General features: G+C 44.8%; 1 protein-coding gene across 1 annotated transcript in view; it reads left to right on the forward strand.

The window, feature by feature from the left end:
* The window catches only part of ANTXRL (ANTXR like), a 359,532-nt gene that overhangs the window by 145,539 nt on the left and 192,287 nt on the right, over positions 1–21,706 (forward strand). Inside the window, exons 3-8 of the mRNA XM_069611191.1 lie at positions 641–712; positions 6,168–6,249; positions 6,371–6,404; positions 8,249–8,328; positions 8,411–8,479; positions 11,981–12,061. Of these exons, the coding sequence (XP_069467292.1) occupies positions 641–712; positions 6,168–6,249; positions 6,371–6,404; positions 8,249–8,328; positions 8,411–8,479; positions 11,981–12,061 (418 nt within the window). The remainder of the gene's footprint in view (positions 1–640; positions 713–6,167; positions 6,250–6,370; positions 6,405–8,248; positions 8,329–8,410; positions 8,480–11,980; positions 12,062–21,706) is intronic.

The following is a 21,706-nucleotide window of genomic DNA, read 5'->3' on the forward strand; positions in this document are numbered from 1 at the left end:
ATGAATGCAATAAATAAATAAATAAAAATGCTAACTGGACAGCAGCAGCCCACTGCTGTTCCACTTGAAAACAAATACAGGGAAGAGTCATCAATAAGCCTTTAATACGTAGAACATCCCTCTGCAGCTGTGCCACCAGTCACAGGAGAATGGTTTTGTTTTCTGTGCATTCCAAGGCACTTTTACTTTTCCAGAGATGGGCTTTTAAACTCTGCAGAAATGCGCCCCTCCACTTTCTGCTCCGTGCTTACAAGCGGGGAAAGGGTGGCTCATTAGGCGCATCTGTGATGCTCCTAATCAGAGACACTTTGAATGGGGCTCAAGAGTATGCACAGGGACAACCCATGTCTAGAAAACAATAATGTTTAGTTAATCAGGATCTATGTGTCGAGATTATTGAGGAGATTGTATGCAGTTCAAGCCCAGGCAGCATCGGAAAACTACTCGGAGAGGTTCATAAACGGAGTATGGGAATCTATTCTGTGAGTTTTGAGTAAAAGTAGAAACAAGCTACATAGAGCGCGATACAGACAACTTGACGACGCTTGGAAGGTTTCCTTTAATGTGATTGTTCACTTGTGGTTGTAATTTGCTTTGCTCAGACATGCCTAGTCCTTTAATCTGTTGGTTTCTTCTCCAGCCCAATGCTGCGAATGTCTTTCATTGTCTTCTCCTCCCGAGCCACCACCATCCTGAAGCTGACGGAGAACAGGTGAGGCTCTGTGGTGTTCCATCATAAAGACAGCGGGTACTTCTACTTAGCATTCATGCATGGAGAATGTATTTTATACACCATACCTTACGGAATGCACACATACATTGAACATTGTGCTCTTTTGTCATTCCTACAAATACATTTGCTTGCACTCCAAAAGGATACATTGATGAGAACCCTTGAATGAGTTGGGTCCAGATTGAATAGTTTGGTGTCGCCTAAATGTATGAATGAGCACTGTTACACTATTGTACTCGGCTCTACACAGATCACTATTTACATTGGCTAAAGGAAAATATTTAAGACGTTCTTATTTGTCTAGTTAGTAGGAGTAGGAGCTCCCCCTCTGCTTTGTGGCGGTTTAACGGTTGACTTTGGACTATTAGCGCCAAGATACCCCTGTGTCTTTGCTGCACTTTAATAAATGTATTTAACATAACATTTAGCATAAAAAAAGGAAATCCGACTAAACCTTCTGGCAAAATTTGCCAATCTGAAACACTGAAAAAATATATCTTTGTCCAAAAATGCCATGATCAGAATAATCCTTAATGAAAACTTGCTGACCTAGTTACCATAAATATAGAAGCCTCTGGAACTCATGCGACCTGGCTTCAGAATGTTGCATTGAAATTGAACGAGAAGGGGCCTGATTTTAGAAAGAGTTTTCCAAGTTTTTTTTTTTTTTATTTTCCATTGAAAAGAGTTTATGTAAATTAAGCCCAACGTAATTTATTCCATAGAGTAACTGCTAACAATGTTACAAACCCCTTCTTTTTTTGGAGACCTATGTTTCTTAGGTCCTAAGCAGATGGAAAAATACATTTGTAAATGTAACAATAAAAATGCAAAACTTTGTCCGCTCTTTAAGAAAAACCTTTGAAAACATCTGGATGTTATAGAACATAATTGGGGTTGAAGTAAAGAATTTTAATAATGATTGCACATCTGACCTTACAGCCTAGGGGGAAGAGGGAGGCATTACCGGTCTCAATGCTGTGACTGCAAAGATACCGACCCATATGCATATAATTTAGCAAGCGATAACAAGTCTGTGTCTCAAAGGGAAGCAAACTCACTTCGAATAGTCTTGCCCTAAAATGTAAGTATGTAATTCCTTCAAATAATTGTGTGCCCATGCATGCACGGTTTTCCAATTCTTTTAAAAAAAAAAAAAAATCAATTCACAGTGGCCAATGTTCACTGACTAGAACATTGTATTGTGGTGAAACCTCTTCTCTTGGACTACTTTCCAAGACCGTCTTACCATCAATGGTACACGCCCTCCGTGGAAAACCGCAGCATGGCATTGTGTGCTAATTACGTTTATTGCTGCCCTGTGTTTTAGTGTGACCTAAATGTAACCCCTCACGTTACACCTTGGCTGTTGCCCACTCGGCTATGTTGTATAGGTCTTACATGTATGTCATTTTAATCTGTCCATATCTGTAGCTACTTCTTTGCACAGGTTTGCACCATTGCCAAAGATGACAGCGCTGCCCCTCACACTCCTCTCTTAGTGGTTTTGGGAAGTTTAGGATCATTGCTGAAAGGAGGTGTCCTGAGAGGCTCAATCCCCCAAAACTCAGTCAGAGCTAGTGTGTGGCGGAGATATTGCAGTGTACATTGCCAACTGTGTTTTAATCTAGCTCATGGGTGTACAACCTTTGCCTCTACAAATGTTTAGGACTACGACCCCCATCAGCTCTAGCAGCATAGCCAATGATGAAGGATGATGGAAGTTGTATTCCAACACATTGGCCGCATGGATCCATAAACAAGAGGTCCCAGAACATACTTGCAGAATGATATGATTGAGCAAGTACCCAAAAGGGTATCGGGTAATAATGTCCCCATTCATAATGTCCCCATACATAATCTCACCGGGAAAAGCCATTAGTGACATTATATATGGTGACGTTATGTATGGGGACGGGTTGCAGGGATGGCCCCTGCTCCACTTGTAAAAAAAAAAAAATCATGGATTGCGGGGGTGTCCCCCGCATGTTCAATGTAATAATGTCTCTGCAATAAACGGCGATTTTTTTTGTCAGGAGACATTTTTGCGGGGACATTGCTACATGGAACCAACAAAAGAGGGATTAAAGCCTAAATTAAAGTTGTCCACTTCTGGTTACCCAGTGGGAGTTTGTGGTGGGAGTTTGTGGGGCAGCATTGTAGATGCAGAGTTAATGAAAATGTTGGATTTATCCTGACAAGTCCTCTACTACATCCGAGTACATCTACAAGAATGTGCAAGACACGTTATGCAATGCAAGGTATTTCAAAATCTCACTTTCATTTCTAGGGTCTCCGCCAGGGAAGACCTATGCAGGGCTGCTGGAAGGCTCCTCCTTTCATCAGGTTAAAAATAACTCGCTGCTGCCTTCTGCAAATTATGAAAATGTAGGAAATATTTGCAGCTGAAATACAGATGTTGACTGCTGGGGAAACTGGTTGGACACGATAATTTTCCTTAGCAAGGGGTCAAAGGGCATGAATCCTTGTGAGGTGATAGAACTGGCACTGAGCACTTGACGTCACAGACTGCATTATCATGACTTGGGGCGTTATGCTTTTTATTTAACTTGGAGATGACCGCACCGCCTCCAGAAATATGGATTGTTTCTCTCGATGCATTATGTCAGAAATATCGCTGCGGTGCGATGCTTTTTTTTTAATAATTGAGATTTGTAAAGCGACTGCGTTATTGGAGTTGATGGAGAATAGTTGGGGTGTTGGTCTTAATGGAAAGTCTGCATAGCTGAACAGATGAAAGGGCATTTGTGTAGAAGTGCTCGTAGTACAACATTTGGCAGTTGGGGTTTGTGACGAGATGAATATGAAAAATGTGGCAAAGGTTCATAATGCACAAGCGATGGTAGCAGCGTTTGAAGCATGCTTAAGCACAGGAATTGACGGAAGGATACTTGGAATTGGCGCCGATGGAAGGCCAATTGATTATTGTTGTAAATTGAAGGCTATCCGTAGAAAAAAAACGCATTTTTCAAAAAATGAAGGAGAAATGACCACATTTTTTGGCTCGAATTTTGTAGGGATTTTTGTATATTTTAAATAAATAATATAAGGGTTTTAGTTAAAGTAGGGAGGGTTAGAGGGTGCATTATTTTTTTTAAAAAGTGCTAAAAGTAATGTTTGTTTTTCGAGCAAAAACAAATTGGTAATTTCTCCATTCGTTTTTTTTTCATGGACATTCACGTTGAAGAACAGCTATTTTTGGCTGTGGGATGAGTGGTGCAGGTTTCTCGGGAATGGTTGAGCATGCAGGTAGCTGGAGAATTTATACATTGGAGCTGTGTAAAGAGTGTGTGATTTCGGGGAGGTGGAGGAGCATTTGGTAGTTGGTTCTGAAGGAGGAATTCTTAATTATTGCAGTTAATGGAAGAGAACATTTCATTTATTTTACTGCTGGAAAATAACAATGAAGAAAAGATGGGTTATTTGAGCTAATTGAAGAGCAATTGGGTTTTGGTGTTTGGGAAACTGTTGGGGCATTTTGGTTTGTGGATGGCCATTTAGATTTGTGAGGGCATTTTACATCATTTTACCACTGCATGTTTTATGGGGAATCAGCCCCCTTCATGCAGCCTACCAAGCCTCTCCACTACCACCATCCCCTTTATTCCCTATTTTACCATCTACCTTTTCCCCACCTACTGAGGTAAAATGCCCACATCCAGATTGCTCTGCGAACATGGGGGGCATGAGACAGTGGTCATTGGCCCTTTAGGGCTTGTGAGTTCATCTTTACTGAGAATGACGGAAAATATTTGGTCTTCATGGGAGGATGGAAGTGCAATTGGGCATTGAAGCTGATGGAACAGTTGTGTGGTCTTTGAGGGTTCATGGAGGAAGACAATGTTTGTTGTTTGGGTTGAGGGGGATGAGCAGTCAGCTTTGAGCCCGATTGAAGAATGCCATACTTGATGATTGGGGTTCAAGGAAGAGTAAATGGTATTAGCAGGTGATGGAAGTGGTGTTTGCGTTGAATTAAGGGCCTTGGGGCTTAGGGTAGATGAAAGAATATGGTCCTATGATGAATAATGCATCTGTTAAGATATTCCTGATTGTCCGTAAAATATAATATGATCATTGATTAGATATTGCTTTCCACTAGGGGTGTACCGAACTTCGGCTTCGAGTAAGTATTCGGCCGGATTTCAGCTGAAAAAAAGCTATTCGGCTCCGTCCGAATAGTTTCTTGCTATTCGGCTCTTGCTGAATACTTTGACGTTCTCATTTGAATACAATGCAACATGAACTCATAAAGGCAAATATAGACTTCAGTTTGCAAAACTGAATAGAATTAGACCAGAACCAGAACACAACTTGCTCAGTGGAAAGCGAGCAAGTTGTGTTCTATTTTGCATGATTTTTTGATTGTGAGAGCAGACCTATTTTCAAGAAAGTGACCCTTGCATAGAGCAGTTGGATACAATGGCAGGTTCAGTTTGCATTTTTAATCAAGTTCATTATTTATTCCATGGAAAATAGGAGCAACAGCACCGTGGTAATCAAGTTGCCGTTCTGCCAGAAGAAAAATAAGAACTCCATTTGTTTATTTAAAAAAATGCTGAATCCTCAATAGAAATGGAAACTTGTTTGGCAGTTTTTTGTCAGTTATTGTCTGCAGGCAGAGCCTGTTAAAAGTTCTTTTTCTTCTAAATAGCAGGATAATAGTTTCACGGAAGTTCACATTTGTCAATATCCAAAAGTTAGTCTGATTACAAAAAATGTTTGAATCTGGATCTTGAGGACTGCTTAATTGAATAATAACTTTCTAAGTTGAAGCCAAACATGTGAGCGCAACTGCAACTGATGATTTTTAGTGGTTCATGCTAGACTACCCATGCTTCTAAGCACTTTAAGACAAGGTGCTATTACCCAATTCAGTGGTTCTCAATGTTTCATCCACAGACCTATGAAGGGCTGGTTGTCTGTCAGGATTTAATACCCTGTGATTGCAGTTTGCACACAGGCCGCTGATGCCAGCCCTTTACCTGCTGAGTTACCTTACCGGACGCAGTTGAGCACTTAACATGAGCTTCAGTGAACGGTATACACGCATTTCGTTGAAGTATTTTTCAACGTGGGACATTTCATCGCCAACATTTTTTTTTTAAAACATTTTTTAGGGGGGGGGGGTGTTTGTGCGGATTGGGGTATGATTATTTAAGTAAGGGGTTGGTTTGGGGAGGCGCATCACCCCCATAAATAAAAAAATAATAAAAATAAAATGTTGGCGATGAAAGGGCTGGCGATGAAAAGTCCCACGATGAAAAAGTGGTCGACCAAATAACGTAGAACCCAGTGAACACTGAACATCATCTGGAATGTGAGCTATACTTGCTCACTGCAGCCCAGTGAGCTTCGCTTTTTGGAGCACTTATGTTATTATTGAAATTGGACAATATTTGTTTTCTCTGTGAAGGGACGCCATTAAGCAGGGTCTCGAGAGCCTACGGGAAGAAGTGCCTGGCGGAGACACGTTCATGCACGAAGGCTTTAAAATGGTAAGAAGTAAAGCCAATGCCCCTCCTCTGCATCTTTCACGTTCTGTCACCCTCCCCATGCTCCCCCCCCCCCCACCCAGTGCTCCAGTTCAATAACGCCTTCATGTTTTTTTTCTTTCAGGCAAATGAACAAATATATCATGAAAATTATGAAGGTAAATATGTTTAACATTTTTTTCAATGTCTTTTTTTCTTTTAAATATCTTATATGATTTTCCATTATGCCAGAATTCTGTTTTCGGGTACATTTTAAGGGTGAAGCTTTTAAGAAACCATGGCCCTCATCACAACCCCGGCGTTAACCAATGGCGCTATTAGCGCCATGGTTAACGCCGGTAATTTACCGATTCCGCCATGGTGAAATGGGGAATTACCACCCCATTCCAAGGTTGGCGGGGCGGTAATTCCCCATTTACCATTGGCCCTTCCCCATTCCCATTTTTGCCCCATAGGGCTCAATGGGAAAGGGGAAGGTGGTAATTACAGTACCGCAAATTGCGGTACCGTAATTACCTTCAAGGTCCCTTTGTGGGTCCCTACCTTAACGGCTGGTCCAGACCAGCCGTTAAGGTCGGGAGCCGCAAAGGGACCTCGTAGTAAGGCGTTAAGGGGTTAACGGCTCCGCAACCTTTTACAGCGCCGTTAACCCCTTAACGCCTGGGTCGTAATGACCCCCCATGATTGAAGCATGAACATTTTGCTTAGAAACAGCTTTAAGATAGGGTGAGATTACAGGTCTTCCATTGGCATTTACAGAGCACTGTTGTGGAGATTCTCCCAGGCCAAGCTATAGATCTCCCGATTATCCCCATCAGTGGAACATTGTTGGGGTGAGACTGTACCGTGTGTGGTCGATTGACAATGCCACAGGAAGATGTGTCCCTGAAATGTCCATGGCATACAGATGGGGGGGTGTTGGACAATTGCCACACATTGGCACGAGATATGACTGTGGATGTGAAATCTTACAGTGGGTGGCTGACATTGCTGTGGATGGGTGTGGATTGATGGGTGTGGATTGTGGCTTGGCCATGTGGTGGATTATGCTGTGGATTGTGGCTAGCACACAGTACTGCTATGGGAGGGTGTTCATTTATTTGTGAGTGGGTGCATGACACCGCTATGGGCAACTGTGGGGATTTTACCTTTTGACGCCGCATGGCATTGTTCTGGGGGAAAATACGTGTTGCCACTGATTGGTCGGGATATTGCGGATGGTGAATGTGGGACTTTGCCACACATGCTGTGGGATATCGCAGTGGATGGATTGCAATCTTTTTGCGGATTGGTGCATGATATTGTCAAAGATGGGTGCCATATTTGTGGGTGGGCCCATGACTTTGCAGTGTGTGTGGTCGGGTGTTTGTATGGATGGTGCGGAGTATTGGCGATGATGAGTATTGCACACTGCTTGGCGTGGTGTGAGCATGGTGCAGATCGTGTAGAAGTGTATTGTGTGTGGGTCAGTGGTTGGCATTACTTTGGGAAAGTGGTTGGCATTACTTTGGGCAAGTTTGTAGGTTTTATATTTAGAAGCTGCCTTGCATTGCTCTGGGTGAGTATATCGTTTTGCCATGTATTGCTTGAAATATTACCAATGACGAGTGTGGTACTTTACCACACATGCAAGAGCATAGTGCAGTGGGTTGTTTGTAAACTTTCTGTAGATTGGGGTACGGCCTTGCCATGGACGGGCGCCATATTTACCTCGGCACGCGCACATGACTTTGCAGCGGGTGGGTAGGTTCTTGACATGGATGGTGAATTTTACTGATGGTGAGTATTGCACATTGCCAGACGTGGTGTGTGCGCTTGGGGCAGGTCATGTAGAATCTTGGGTGGGTGCATGGTTTTGCCAAATGGTGGGGGCCTTTCATGGTGGTTCAGAGCATGGCAAAGCTGTTCACGCGAGGGGTCATTGCGATGAATTGTAGTGGATGTTGGAGTGGTTGGGCTTTGCGCATCAGCACGTCACGTGCATTTGATTGTCACCGTGCAGGACTCCGGACCGCCAGCGTGATCATAGCGTTGACCGACGGCGAGCTGCAGGACACTCAGTTCTACTACGCAGAGCAGGAGGTAAGTACCACTCCCTGCACCGTCTGACAAGCTCGCATGTTGAACAGCGATGTCTCTGACTCCTCCCTGCTTGTCCTTTTAGGCTGACCGAGCGAGAAGCTTTGGAGCCATCGTGTACTGTGTTGGCGTGAAAGATTTTAACGAAACTCAGGTAATTAGTCTCGTGTTTCTGCTTTCCACCAGTGCGCCCTTTTGTGTGCCTGAATGGGCGCAGGGCGGCGGCGAAGCCCCGCTCCGCTGCCGGGCTTTAAATAGCCTGCTGCGTGCAGTGGCCATTCTCCAGATCAGAAAGAATAGGACTCAAAAACTGAGCAATCCTGCGCCGCGCGAGCTGTCAGGATGCTTTATGCCGCGCTCAGCTGGACCGTCGGCTCTCATCACTTAGGCCAGGGTGAAGGTTGTTATTTCAATACCCAGCCAATCGTCAATGACTCCAAATAATTGTGGGGAAAAGGCCAGCGTTTATTTATGACAAGTTAGAGGCAGAGAACATCAATCAAATCTCAAAGGCACACTCTGGGGTCATTCTTGTGGCCTTAGACTATGCCTACTGCATGCTGCATCTGCCCACCTCGCCCACTGCCTCCGCCCACCAGGCACGATGCCCCTGCACCTCTCTTCTGTTCATGGCCATCTCTCCTGCTGCCCCAGTATACATATCCAGCAGTCATCGGCCCACTTCTCTTCCGGCACCTACCAACTGAGCTTGCAGCCCAGCACACCACTTTTGCTACTTCCACCGACTAGGGCCATTTCCATGGCAACATAATTCTATGCCCCCATCTAGGGTGACACCAGCAAGTGGGCAAGCAGGAGTGTCAAATTGGCTCATTCTCAGCGAACCTGACATCTTTTCAATGGAGAGATTACCAAAATGGTCCCTTGCCTTTTCCTGCTCACGCCCTAGAGCCATTCTCCAGTAGCCCTTGCCCATCACTCCACCGGTTCCTACCTACATCTCCTGACATTCATGCCCACCACCCGTACAGACCATGTGAACCTCTTCTGTTTCCCCACCCCTCATGTCCGGCTGCTCACCCCATGTCTCCTTGCATTGACTGCCTCCCCTATAGCCACTTGCATCTGTCATGTCAATTCTGCCCACCTGTCCGAAAGCCCCTGACCAAACCCCTGCATACCTCTTCCAGAGGCCCTACCCAACATGGCTTCCTTTTTGCTCTCTCGAGTGTAGCCACTGCACACCATGCATTTCCTCTTGTCCATGTCTCTGGCAACAGTAAGATTGCCTTAATCGTCAGCGACCACTGCCTACATCCTCTGCTGCCTCCTTACTTCCTCTCCATGCAGGCTTCTGCTGATGCCCTTGCTCACCTCCCCTGATACTCTCCTGTTATCCCTGTCCATTTTCCTATAGCCTTGCACCATTCTGTGCTACAGCGGCCCCTGCCTACTCTTTCATCTCTGCATACCTCTTCCTTGGCCCACACCATCTCCTATATTGCCCAACCACACCATTCTTGCTGCCTCGCCTGAGACACCTGCTATCACGTGCATCGCCCAACTGGCCTGATGGACTACCCTTTTATCTTCACCAAGGCTGGTTTTACCTCAAGACAATTCTGGGTAGCTCCCGAGGGGCTATACACACGTGGCCACTGGGGCATCTTATGGGCTCGGGCTGGAGCAAACACGGGGCACAGAGGAGTGCTCCCTCACCAGCCTTTGTCGCCAGGCACGATTCCACCAGAAGAAACTGTGGGATGGCGCTCTGAGTCGCAGCAGAACATTCCCTCCTGCAGAGCAGACTTGCATTGAGAATGTCAGCCCCGAAAGAGTAGGGGCAGCTTTATTTATTTGTCCTCAATGTTGCTGTGGCACGGGATGTCCTTTGTCACAACAGGCAGATGAAATGAGTGGTTTGTGTTCTATAGGAAGGAAGCCTCATCCTTCCTCCCCTCCACGATCCCGCCCGCCTTTCACTATTGTGGACATTTTAGTTGGGTTGTTTCTAAGTTGCCGCATCAATGTTTACCTCCCTTCTATTTCCCCCTTTCCCCCTCACACACGTCTGGAACAATGAGAAGACATTCCATTACTAAAACAATACAAAGAACGGAATTTGCTTTGAAGCTGAAACGGGTCGCCTGAATGGGACCTGAAAACAGTGTCATGGAAAGCAGAAAAATCTCACTGCTAAAAAAGGTTGCGAAGATATTTCGTCATCTTAACTTGTGCCCTTCTCTTTCGTGGCAGCTGCCCCATCAGAATGGGCGCGTTGAAACACACCCTACCTCCCTGTACTAGAGCTCCCCCATCTAGTAATTTGGAAGCACTTAGAAACAAGATGACCACTGTATAACCATGTCCTTTTTCAAGGGGGTGACTCAAATACTTGTATTATTATTTTTGTAACCGGAGCTTAAATATAAGTTGCCCCTGCTATTCTTAATTTTCAAGTAAACCTACCAAGACACTAAAACATACCCAACTGCACTTATTTGACTGTCTGACTATGGACAAGGCAGCACAGCAATGGGTGTGCTGGCAATGCGAAAATGAAAGCGCAGCCTGCGTCCATAAATGTCAGTGCTGAGTGAACCCCAGAATGCGAAGTCCATAAGGTGTGTGACGGAGAACTGAACTAGGTTGGTCATGAGGACAACCTGTGAGCTGGGGGTGGAGGTGCAAGGCTGGGGAGTCCGACCAGGATTCCTTGAAGTACAGAGGGTTATAGGGACGCCATGCATTTGTTGACCTCTTTTGTGCAATCTCCACTTTCCCAGTGGAACTTTCCACACTCACCGCCACTGTTACCATTGCAATGCTGACTGACTCATAAGAGATTACCCAGCTTAATAAGCACCCCTTGACTGTATGATTTCTTTTCAGGCACACTGCCCGTTATGCATCTCCTTGCCTTGGGACCTGTCTCTTAAAATGGTTTCCTTGTTACAAAAATAAGGCCTCCTCCCTTGTATGCATCTTGTTCAACCTCTTCTCTCAGCTTTGTTGATCTTTTTGTTGATGACACTGAAACAATAATGAGGCTGTGCAGAAATGGAGGGCTGCGTCCACCACTAGGGGTGAGATAAATGTTTGCCCGCAAAGCGATTGGTGAGGAATTCGCACTGGATTCCGCTTCTGCCAGATCCACAAAATCAGCATTACTTTTCCGCTGCCACTGACATTTCACACAGTTTCATGCTTGGCATGGGAGTTGTACCCTGCCTTGCTCTTCTCTACTGAAATATGAATTGCTTGTTTGGCTGAAATCCTCTCAAGCGATATGATATGATGGGTTATTTATAACGTGCTTAATACCCAGAGGTTTCTGAGCGCGGAGCCGGGGTTTGAACCTGTGTTGCTCCGTGTCTTGCTTCCAAGGTGAGCACGTTGCCGCTGAGCTATCTTCCTGCGACTCTTTCACCCCCGCTCATAGGGTCTTCTTTTCCACTTATCTGTACTTTGAAGCCAAATAAATACTCATGTACAGAGATAGAGGCCAGCTAGGTTTCCTTTATTCTATATGCAGGTGCCATGGAACACCTCAGGAAATCCTGTGCTGCTTTTGGTGGCTCGGTTCACTTGCTTCCTCATGCCTCCAGTGTGCAACAGTGTTGTTAAAGCAGTGAGTGCCCATTGTCTACATTGTTTGTTATATTATATGTTAATTTATATAATCTTTTTTTAGCTAGCAACAATTGCTGACAGCATTGAACACGTTTTTCCTGTGACGGGTGGATTCCAGGCTTTAAGGGGTGTCATCGATTCGGTAAGTGATTCTGGAATCAAAGACTACAGAGGACTGCACAGCTGGGTAACATGATGTCATGCGTTTGTCTTGATAGAATTGCCCTGCCCTGTGAAAGGGAAATAATAAACAACTGTGTGAGATGAAAGAGCGACTGTCCGGAAAAGGCCAAATATGGCAGATGGAAAAGTTAATGGTGTGGACAGAGAAATGGATGAGGGCTTGAGAAATTGTAGAGGGGTGTCGGCCATGGAAGAAATAAGGGATGTGGTTGGCAGATGAGATGAAGGTTGTGCGCAAAAGAGGATATCATGGTTGTGGCGAGCAGATTAAAAGTTTGAGTAGCAGAAGAGATACAGTTTTTGGACAGAACACAAGTTGGTTTGGGCAATGTGACTATTTAGGCATTTCATTTATCTCTGGCTTAAATCATATAGGCTATATCAACAAAGCAGTGCTATGCATGGTTCAAGCTACTGGTGGTATTTTTACATTTGCAGCCAACTTTAAGGTGTTTAAGGCCAAAGCTGATCAAGTTGTTTTATCAGCCATGGGTATATGAGGCTACCACAATGCAGTAAAGATCCAAGCTCTCCAGAATACCTTCTGGAGATGAGTATTGGGATCTCCCAACTCATCTCCAATGTTCGTGATGCACTCAGAAATAGGACTGGTGGACCTAGACACAGAGATTTCTCCTTCTCTCAAGCAACGATGGAGCAAAACTCCCTAAGCTATACGTTTGCTCATTTTGATAAGTTTGGGACGCCAAACCAGTTGACCGCCAACCCCCTCCCCCCCCCGGATCCCTGGCAACTGGAAATACTGTGAAATCAGTGCTAACACAGACTCTCAAAGCATAGTTTGACATTTCTAGAGAAACTGAAGAAATGACTGAACTCCTGAATCAGGCCATTCGAGCTATAGCCATCATACCGGACCCTATCTGACGTGCAGCCCTTTTCTTAAAGATAGTCTGCTTACCAAGCTTTGATTTAACTGTCTCTTTACGTTTGCTTGTGAAAATGGAGCTGTGAGCTGAGGCACTTTCTGTCAGTTTTTAATTAACATTCTTGAAACCTCATTCCACGTTAATTGTATATGTAGTAGATATAGAGTGCCCAGGGAAACGCATAATATCCCACCACTATAATCGAGTGGCATAAGGCAGTGTAGGCCGGCCATCATTTTTCTGTTATGGGCTGACTCGCCACTGTTTTTGTGGGCAGTGTCAAAGTTCCTTCAAGCAGTAATGATAATAAGGAGGAAACATTTGCAGCAATCTTGATAACACCTAGGGATCCTCCTACTTGGTGCACTTACAATTGGTAACTGATCTTATTCTGTTTGTTGGAATTTGTTTTGTATTGTTTAACTCATTTATATCTAATAAATTGTATCAAAACGATTTTTAGCTCTTTGGACTACATTTGTCGTATTGTAAAAATCGTTAAATAAATTCTTTAAAAAAATATGTGTTACTGTATGTAATTTGTTTATGGAGATCTTATCCGAATAAATATATTTTGACTGAATGATTGGTTTGGGCAGATGAAAAAATGAGGAATGACAGCAGTGGAAGAGATGAGGATTGTAGACAAAGGAAAGGATTAAACGTTTAAATGGTGGCTAGGTGAGATAGAAGTTGTTTCTGGAAAAGAAAAATCAAAGGTTTACAAAGAAAAAGATGGAGATTATGGGCCGACAAAGATATAGGGTGCATGGCCAGAGGATGTGTTATGTTATTGAGCTCATACCGCGCCAAAGCCTTTGGGCATCCAGGCGCCGAGAGATAGAAAGGTGCAGAAGGAGAAGTTCAGGAACATTAATGCTATTTAAAGAGAATTGTTTTCAATTGCTTTCGAAAAGTGAGATGATTCTCCATTTTATGTAGCTGCAAGGGTAGGGCATTCCATGCCTTGGCTCCTCGGACATGGAAGGCCCGACCAAAGCCTCAGGCTCTGTTTACCCGATGTAGTTCCAGTAGGGAGCCTTCAGCTGATCTTAAATTTCTTAGGTTGGTAAAGATTAACCTTATTCTTCAGGTATGCTGGGGCATTACCAAAGATGCACTTGTGGCATATGGATAACAGTTTAAACTGAATTCTAGCTGCCACTGGGAGCCAATGTAACTTTTTCCTTGCTGTGGTCGTTGGCTCTGATCTTTTCATCTGAAAGATGATACGTATGGCTGCATTTTGGATTTTTTGCAGCTGTTGGACCTCGGCCTTACTTGCACCTCCAAGGAGTCGGTTACAATTATCAACACGTGGGAGGATCACTGCTCTCACAAGTTTGGTACGATTGTCTATTGAAATCAATGGTGCTATCTGCCTAAGTACTTTAAAGTGATAGTTGGTGCTGGTAGTATAGCTGATACGTGGGCTTCGCAATCTAAGTTTGCTTCCATGTATGTGCCCACCGTCTTCACCTTCTGTACTACCTTGCTTTGGCGAAAATCAATAATAAAGTTAGCATATGTCTGATCTAAGTTGGTTTGTGTCTGCCGAGGGCCAAAATGCATAAGCTCGGTCTTGGCCACATTCAAACAGAGCCAATTAGTTGACATCCAACATTTTATCATATGGTATATCATGTTCAACATCTGTTGATCCTTCTCATGATCACCGGTAATATCTAGAAACAGCTGGAAATCATCAGCATAATTGCATGACGTGGTTTGTAAATTGGAAATGTGGGAAGAGATGCGGGGTGAAGTTGAGGAAGAGATGCAGGATTTAGGCAGAGTAAGAGATATGGGATTTGGGCAGAGTAAAGGATTACACATATGGGTGAGGCAGACATTAGGGATATGGACTGTGAAGGCATGATAAAGTAAGGCAAAGACATCAGATTGACTTTCTAAAATGAAGATTTTATTTCTCAAATGTCATGATGGCGTAAGGCCTAACTTGCCCTATGCTAAGGTGGGATTGCCCTACCTAAAAAAAATAAGGAAAGTCTGTGTCATAAAGTTCAACTTAAAAATTCCATCTGTGTCCAAAACATATGTTTGCCCTCACAACTAAATCTACTCAATCTGCATGGATGTCGGCAACTAAAGAAACAGGTTTTCAAAATAAAGTTCTCAGCGTCTTCCAGCTCCTGGCTTGCTTTCAGCTCCTTCCTCAACTTCAAAACAATTGCTCAAAAACGACCTGGGGGCTCCCTTTCCCAAGTTCAACACTGTTCCAAACAGCCTTGGGGTTCCTTTCCCCAAGTGCAACACAGTTCACAGTTAACTGAAATTTGACAGCTTCCAATATGATATCAATCCACTTTATAACCGCTCAGGCTTTCCAACCATTCAATTGGCTTTTCCTTCTCTTTAATCACAACACTGCTGAGGCAAAACAACTTCAACCTCTTTATTTTCCTTGGCTCACTCAAAGTAGGGGTTACACGGTCTAGGCGCAGTTGTCGGACCACACAGTCCACCGATCACAGGTCACGGAACCGATGATCCTTGGTACTTTAAAATGTTCACTGATTCTCATTGGACTACTTTGCCACCATAGGTTTCCTCTTTGCACCCGTGACACTAGTCCATCTGTACACCTGTTTCTTCTTAACAGTCTCTTGACTCTGCCATCATGTGCCTTTCACACAATTCACTTTGTGGCGTTTATCCATTGTCGTCAACTTGTTTTCACACTATCTAAAAGTGATTATCATTTGCCTTTCACGTGCTTCACCAAATCTCATTACTGGTTTTCACTCTGCTTTGTAATTTCATATTGTTCATAAATGTTTTTTCATTATTTTCATTCTGTTCGTAAATACCCATCACTTTCTCGCCACTCATGCAGTATTTTCATATATTGTGCATAGCTTTTATTTAGTTCGGTATTCAAAAACTCATACTTTGATGCTTGATAGGTATTTAATAATGTCCATTTGGTCTCCAGACCAATTCATTATATGCGTTTTCTTGTTTGGCATCTTTCTTGGCCCATAGTAAGCCCCTGGAGTGCCCCGGCATGAGTGTTCTCTCACTGTCACTCACTGCTGTACGGCAGCTCCTCTGGTTCCTTGCGCATTCCTCTTCTGCTTTCGCTCACTCCCCTCTCTCATATTATGAGCACCGGCGAGCAGCGCTCACCACTTTAGTACATTCTTGCCTGGTCCTACAGCATAGTGGAGGCGTCTGTGTGCCCTAGCTCCAGCTGGGGACACGTAGCTCAGGGTTCTGCAGGGCTCTTGACTCTCTTGCGGCTCTCTCCAGCCTTGGTGTCCTTCCCGCTCTACTGCAACAGTCAGCGTCCTTTTCACTAGCCCCTCTCCAGCATGCTCTACGTCGTCCTGGTTTCCCAGGCAGTTCTTTCTCCATGTGGGTGCACCTGTAGTCTCTCAAGTGGCTGCATGTGCAAGTCCTTTGCTGGACTACAATTACCTCTGTCAATGGGACATACCTGACTGTTAGGGTGGTGTTCTTCAGTCCTCTTCGTCGTCCCATTACCAATGTGGTGTGCACAGATGGAAGTGTGCATTACTCCTAGTAACTACTTCCTCGTTTCAGCCTTAAAGGGACCTGAATGGGATACAATTGGAGTGTGTGACAGTGAGAAAGATTAGTAACAATCTACTAAGGTCGGGGGAGGGCAAGATGTATTTTGGCAATTTCTTAATTTAACCAGAGTAGATAAATGTGGGTCTAGTCTGCCCATATAAGGAGGTGTCTCCTTCTTGCTTGCTTCCCTATACCTCTACAGGGAGGATTTACCTGAGGGTCATTTTGCAAGGAAGAAAGGGAGGGGTCTTGACAATACCCTATAAAGGCTTCATGGATGGAAGGTTCATTGTGGAATGGACACAGGGGATACAGTGCCTCACCTAAAGACACCCTCCTTCCATTCCCCAAATCTCCTCCACCCAGGTGATCCTCCCTCACATATCTACCCGCAGGGTCAGAATCCAAAAGTGATGGCCTTTCCTTGGCAACCGCAGCAGAGGATTCTGGGGAGAAGAAAGTGAGGATGCATTCATGTTCCTCACATCACATATTAAGAGATGGTGTGTGGGAATAATAAGGTGTGTGTAAGGGTGAAGGGTGTAGTCAGAGGAACACATTAGTGGTGTTGGCATAGTAAAGATATTTGGATGTTGCGAGACAAAGAGGACAGTGTATCAGCAGAGAAAGAAACTAGTATTTGTGTCAGAGTAAGAGATTTGGAGAGTTGCAGCTACGTTAGCCTTGTTAATAGAGAAAGAGATTTCAGTTTGAGGACAGAGAAGATATTTAATATTGTGGATAGAGGAAGATATTTAGTGATGTGGGTAGGAGCAGAGATGTGGGTTGTGGACATGCTAAGAGATGGACAATGTGGCAAAAGAAAAAGCGTTGTACCTGAAGAACTAAGGATGAGGTGTGTGGGTGTGGCTAGATGAGGAGATGTAATGCAGAAAAATAGACTGAGTGGGCTTCCTTTCTTGGTATTTGGATTACCATATTTGCTGGCAAGGTCTCCTATTCCAAGTGGATGCCTCCTTGCTCTTGGTCTCAGAACGCCTGTGTTCTTCACAATCTGGTTGGTTTAAAGGAGATCATTGTTGACTTCCTTGTGCTAAGTAAGGAATACTCTCTGCTTGGTCCTGTAATTTGGCCCCAGGTACAGCCCTCTTTTGAGAGGTTTGTAGCTAACAGTAGCGTTGGACATTTGCCATAGAACAGAGGGTTCCCAGGGTTCTAGTTGGGAGCGAGGGGAGCGAGGAGAGGCCCGAGGACACTGTCATGGCCAGCAGATAATCAGACAAATTTGGCTTAATGAATATAGCTATCACCTCCATGTTCAAGGGTTGACCATAGCCAGTAAAGACCCCTTAGTAAGAGTCAGTGAGAGGCCTGGGTCATTACTGGCCCTGATCACCACCGGACAATAGGATGAATGCTATTTGCACCCAGGGCTTCATGCGAGTTGTGGCTAGATTAAAGATGTGTTTTTTTGACAGTAGATGGGCTGCACACCACTTGCGCATTCCCAATTTCCCATCAAATCAAAAGCTCAACAAGCTGGCCACCTACATAGTAAATAGAAAAGTGATTATCTATTTCTATGCCTATGGCCCAGTGTGGATGGAAAGTAGCACAGCAGCCGCAGCATTGATCCCCGGGCCAGCACGCAAGTAACAGGGCAGGGGGCTTTGTATGACTCGGGGCGGGGGATAGGGTGAGGCTGGCAGAAGGGGATGTGGCACATAGACACCTAAAATGACAAATGGCAGCAGCCAAGGAAGGGTGCAGGTGGCAAGTGGAACACGGGTAGACCCTATCACTGTCCACCCGATTTTCCTGCCGCCTGATTGGATGAGCATCCTTCCCAGATTATGCATATGGTTTAAACAGGTTTATCATAAAACTAAAAAATTCCCAGGGTTTGGGTGACCTGAATAAACAGAGTAGGTGTCGAAACAATCAAAAGAAATGAGAGTGATTGCAGCTTGCTGTCCATCCCTCTCTTTCCTGGATTTCTGCCTCTTGGTGGTCATGCTAAAAGTCACTCAGTCAATGTGTTTTAATTGTTCCCTGCACTTATTGTGTGGTTTGTTTGGTGCTAGCTGCTGCCATCACTGTAGCCAGAATGTTGAAGTCGCCTGAGATAGTCCTCCCCTACCCCCCTTCTTGGACGGACACCTGGGGTCTGGGCTTGCTTCAAATCTTGCCACAGCTTGGTCAGGATTCTCCAGATCACACTGAGCCTAGTGAGATTCAAGACTGCTTTGTTGAAAGCAGAATGTGAACAGTTGCTCCCTTGGCAGGAACTTTCTACTGTCCTGTTTGGTCTCTCCTCGGCTGCATCCTCCTTGCTGGTCTCCTCCCTTTGTCCACTTTCCTTTTCTCCTCAAGGCCCCACAATGATAGGCTCCAATGAACATCCCCTCCTGCCTATTGTCACCCTTCACATTGTTCTTCTGACCCTCCGTTCATCGGGTCCTTCTCCTTCTCTCTTGCCTGCTCCTGAATTTCTTTGCAGGTCTTTCAGGCAGTCTTCCAGTATTCTACTTTCTTTTCTGCTCTCTGCAGTACTCTGTACTCCTTCCACCACTTCCTCTATCACCTGCCCATCCCACTTTGGGATATCTGCTATTACGCTCTACCCGGTACGTGGTTACCCATTATTCTCCCCCCCCCCCCCCTTCCAGGGTTGCTGTGCTGTCTGCTGTCCTTCTCGTGCGTTTCATGCCGTCACACTCCCCCCTTCTTTACTCCTTGCTTTTCTGGTCTAATTGCTTCCCTCCCCTCTCCCAGCCACTGCAGTCCTTCCTCCATCGCCCAGCACCCTGATAAAAATGCCTTCCCCCCGGGTCCCTCCTGCAGACCGGCCCCTCAGACTGTGAATTGGTAATGACAGTCAGCTGTGGTGGGCAGGGATTGGACTTGAGAACGTCTTTTCCTATCACTGGCCATGTGGTTACCCGGGCTGAAGCATCTTGGCCTTTGCAATACTTTGGTGATTGTTGCAATGAGATCAGCAGTTCTGTGGCGCACCATCATTCAAGGTGCCACTGAATCGGCACCACAGACACGTGTCCTGAACTCCAGTACTTCATGTTTGAAAATCTGGATGCTGTTTATTGTGCACTGTTGGGAGATTGTATACAGTGAATTCTCTGGTCCATAAAACCAGTGGTATTAGAATTGAATAAATGTTGTCATGACACAGACCTGTACACTTTAGCACTGCACGTAAGGTTCACTTTGGAAATTCTGCCAATTATCAGAGAACTCTTTAGCCTGAAACCTCCACAGGTCGCGGGTAGGGCTATAGTGGTGGGATAAATGGCATACCCTTGGATCTGGTCCGATCACGATTGAGCAAAAGGTCTTGTTCTTAGATTGAGTTCCCGGAGTCTCGGAATGCCTACATGGTGATAGGGATTCTGGGCTGTGGGCGGGGATGGCTAAGTATTCTGCTTCCCCGGGGATCTTTATCTGTCCCTGCAACCAAAATGGGGTTTCCTTAAATCCACCCTGGTCTCCTTGGTCTTGGGCCTAGTCCTAGACCCTTGATCAGAGGTCTTATATCCCTCCTGCAGAGGATACTATGTTATGGCTTTGAGGTCCCTTAGCCCATCGTTACTCTTGCTGCTAATGGCATGGTGGTCCCTCTCTTCTCCTCCTCTGAGCCCTACATCAAGAAGTGGTTGGTGGCATGGTTACTCCAGCTCTATCAGTCTACCAACAATAGGTGACTTTGCCAGGGGAAATAGAGAGCAGACTACAGGCGAGGAAGACCAAGGATCGGAGCAGTAGTCTGCCAGAGCCAGATAACAACAGGCATGCCACATAGGAGCAGTGCCAGGTGCAAATATCCTGCAGAATGGCCAGGTGGGAGTCAAATAGTGAAGTGCTATGAGTGAAGTAGTGGACAAGCAGGAAAGAGCACACAACCAAGCACGCCAAAGAGAGTAGGTGAAGTTGAGTGTAACCACTAGTTAAGGCCTGCGAGACCGCCAATAGAAAGTGCAGGAAAGGGGGATGTGGGTACTAATTATATTTGCTATCCGAGTGATTTTTTTTTTGGTTCTAGCCCGGAAAGAAGCTCAGGGGCTACAACCAAAAAGCTAGCTAGCCCTGAGGCCCGACAGTCCCGACATTGTTATAGCCCCAGATCTTTTCCAGACCTAGCAACACCCCTGTCTGCCAGTAATCAATTGGGCTATGCAGCCCTCTTTTACTCGCTCATGCCTGTTGCGGATTTACCAGAGAGGAGGAGCAGCTAGAGGCAGCGCAGTTGTAAACAGATAATACTGATCTATCTACGCATTGTCTCGGATAGGAGTTTGCAATCGAGTTGAGGAAAATCGACCAAAATTGTAACCTAAACAGGAATCTAGTTGACAAAGAAGATGCTTGCCTGACTTTTGAAAAGGCAAACACAGAGAATTGTTCATGTGTATTTTTGATGCACCTGGCACCGTTTTTTTTTGGAGTTCTATTTTTTTAAAAAAATATCTTGGGGAAACAAGGCACAAGTGCTACCATGCTATATCTTTTTTACCACACTGTGTTTTTACTGTTTCTGTTTTGATTGTATTTTGCCATTCTGACCACTTATTTTATGATAGACAATCAAGGGGTACCCCAAACAGAATTGGACTCTAGGTATCCGTACATACATGGTATTCTTGCCCCGCTGGAACTTATATTAGCCTTTAGACACAATTTAGGCCTAGACTTGTAGTCTTGGACCATATGCTAGCTTAATACTGGCGCTCTATGGTGATCTCATATGGAATGAAATGCCTATTGGATCTCAGCACTGTACTGTGAATACAGAGTAAAGGCTACATCAAAGTGCAGGATACCAACTGTTGCCAATGGTCTTCAGCTGTTGTGTTTTTTGATGGCGTGTGCGTTTCACCAGAGCATTGGCCAACAAAAATATCAACTTGGTAGCTTCGGGTTGATTTTATTTTTCCATGAAAAGTAATTCAAATTGGTTGGATTTGGCACAAGGAATGAATTTTAGATTTGTGGTGCCAGATCACACCTGTTTTAGAGTTATCTTTTACATGGGATGAAAAGTGATGTTTGGGACACGTGCAAGCTAAAAGGATAACAGAAGGGTGGGAAGTTCCAGTAGCCACTTGTTGGCAGGCAGAATGGAAGGAGGTTTCTGCAAGGGCATAGGAGTGGGAGATAAACAAAAACAGACAAACATATAA

The sequence above is a fragment of the Ambystoma mexicanum genome, chromosome 8, assembly GCF_040938575.1.
Source record: "Ambystoma mexicanum isolate Mex_15411 chromosome 8, UKY_AmexF1_1, whole genome shotgun sequence".
Classification (NCBI taxonomy): domain Eukaryota; kingdom Metazoa; phylum Chordata; class Amphibia; order Caudata; family Ambystomatidae; genus Ambystoma; species Ambystoma mexicanum.